The sequence below is a fragment of the Hipposideros armiger genome, unplaced genomic scaffold (genome assembly GCF_001890085.2).
Source record: "Hipposideros armiger isolate ML-2016 unplaced genomic scaffold, ASM189008v1 scaffold_130, whole genome shotgun sequence".
Classification (NCBI taxonomy): Eukaryota; Metazoa; Chordata; class Mammalia; order Chiroptera; family Hipposideridae; genus Hipposideros; species Hipposideros armiger.
Window position 1 is genome coordinate 2,636,163 of NW_017731480.1, and position 1,095 is coordinate 2,637,257.

Sequence of the window (1,095 nt, forward strand, 5' to 3'; positions counted from 1 at the left end):
TTTTTTATTAGACCTTATTACAGCTACCACCTGCTATGGTGGAAGAAGGTGAGGAAGTTCAAAGTCAGGAAACAGAATTGGAAACAGAAGAAGAGGGCATGCTTGCTCAAGCTGACATGCCCAGTCTAACAGACGCCAGCTTCAGTCAAGAAACGTTAGCCTCTCAGACTGAGCCTGCCTCCAGTCAGACTGCACCCGCCTCCAATCAGACTGTGCCCACCGCCAATCAGACTGCGCTCGCCTCCAATCAGACTGCATCCTCCTCCAATCAGACTGCGCCCACCGCCAATCAGACTGAGCTCACCCCCAATCAGACAGGAGCTAGTTCCAATCCGGAAGCCATCTCTGTTCTATCTGAGATCCCTGCTGCTGTGGCAGGACCTGAGGCTAATACTCATCAAGATGCCACATCTGCCCCAGAGGCGACCAAGTAGCCAAATGGTAGCCTTTTTTAGGACATTTCATTCATAAAGTCTAATTAAATAAAGCTAGTTTTTGTATTTTATATTTGCTTTTGCCATTTTAAAGGTGATAATTAATGTTCAGTCCTTATTTTTGTTAACTGATTTCAATGTTCTTGGATATATTTTTTAAATGTATGTGTATGAACAACTCTGGTTTCATTTGTTCAAACAGAAGGGCAGATAATCATTCCTTTGATATTTCTATTAACTGAATGTATCTTTAATCATACCTACATTAAAAGAATTTTCTATAGAATGTATAAAACATACTTTACATTTTTAGTGAACTTCTCTAAAGAAAAGGACAGAATACACTGGAACTAACCATAAATACCCTTAAGCAAGTGTTGAAATTGGGGAAGAAATAGTTTCTTCTATCATAATATGAGAGGCTCAAGTTGTGTTTCCTTTTTTTTTTAAACCATTCTTTGCTGTCTTCCTTGATGTAAAGGCATTAACAACCGTAAGATGTAGGTTTCTCAAGTCCATCAAAGAGGTAACGTGTTTCCTTCACCAAAATTTCCCAATGTGTCAGAATCACCTAGGGCATCTGTTTCTTTTGGGGGCCACTCTAGACCTAATGACTCAGAATCTCGGGTTTAGTGCCCAGGAATCTGTACTTTAACAGGCG

The 1,095-nt window shown here is 40.5% G+C and overlaps 1 protein-coding gene across 1 annotated transcript; it reads left to right on the forward strand.

Moving 5' to 3' along the window:
- The first annotated feature begins 7 nt into the window (after positions 1-7).
- Positions 8-1,089, forward strand: LOC109386251 (intron-binding protein aquarius-like). Its single transcript, XM_019649208.1, has one exon. The coding sequence runs from the start codon at positions 36-38 to the stop codon at positions 432-434; it is 399 nt and encodes a 132-aa protein (XP_019504753.1). The 5' UTR covers positions 8-35; the 3' UTR covers positions 435-1,089.
- Positions 1,090-1,095: the final 6 nt, after the last annotated feature.

Coding starts and splice junctions, on each gene's coding strand:
- LOC109386251 (XM_019649208.1), top strand. CDS start 36: ATGGTGGAAGAAGGTGAGGAAGTTCAAAGTCAGGAAACAGAATTGGAA.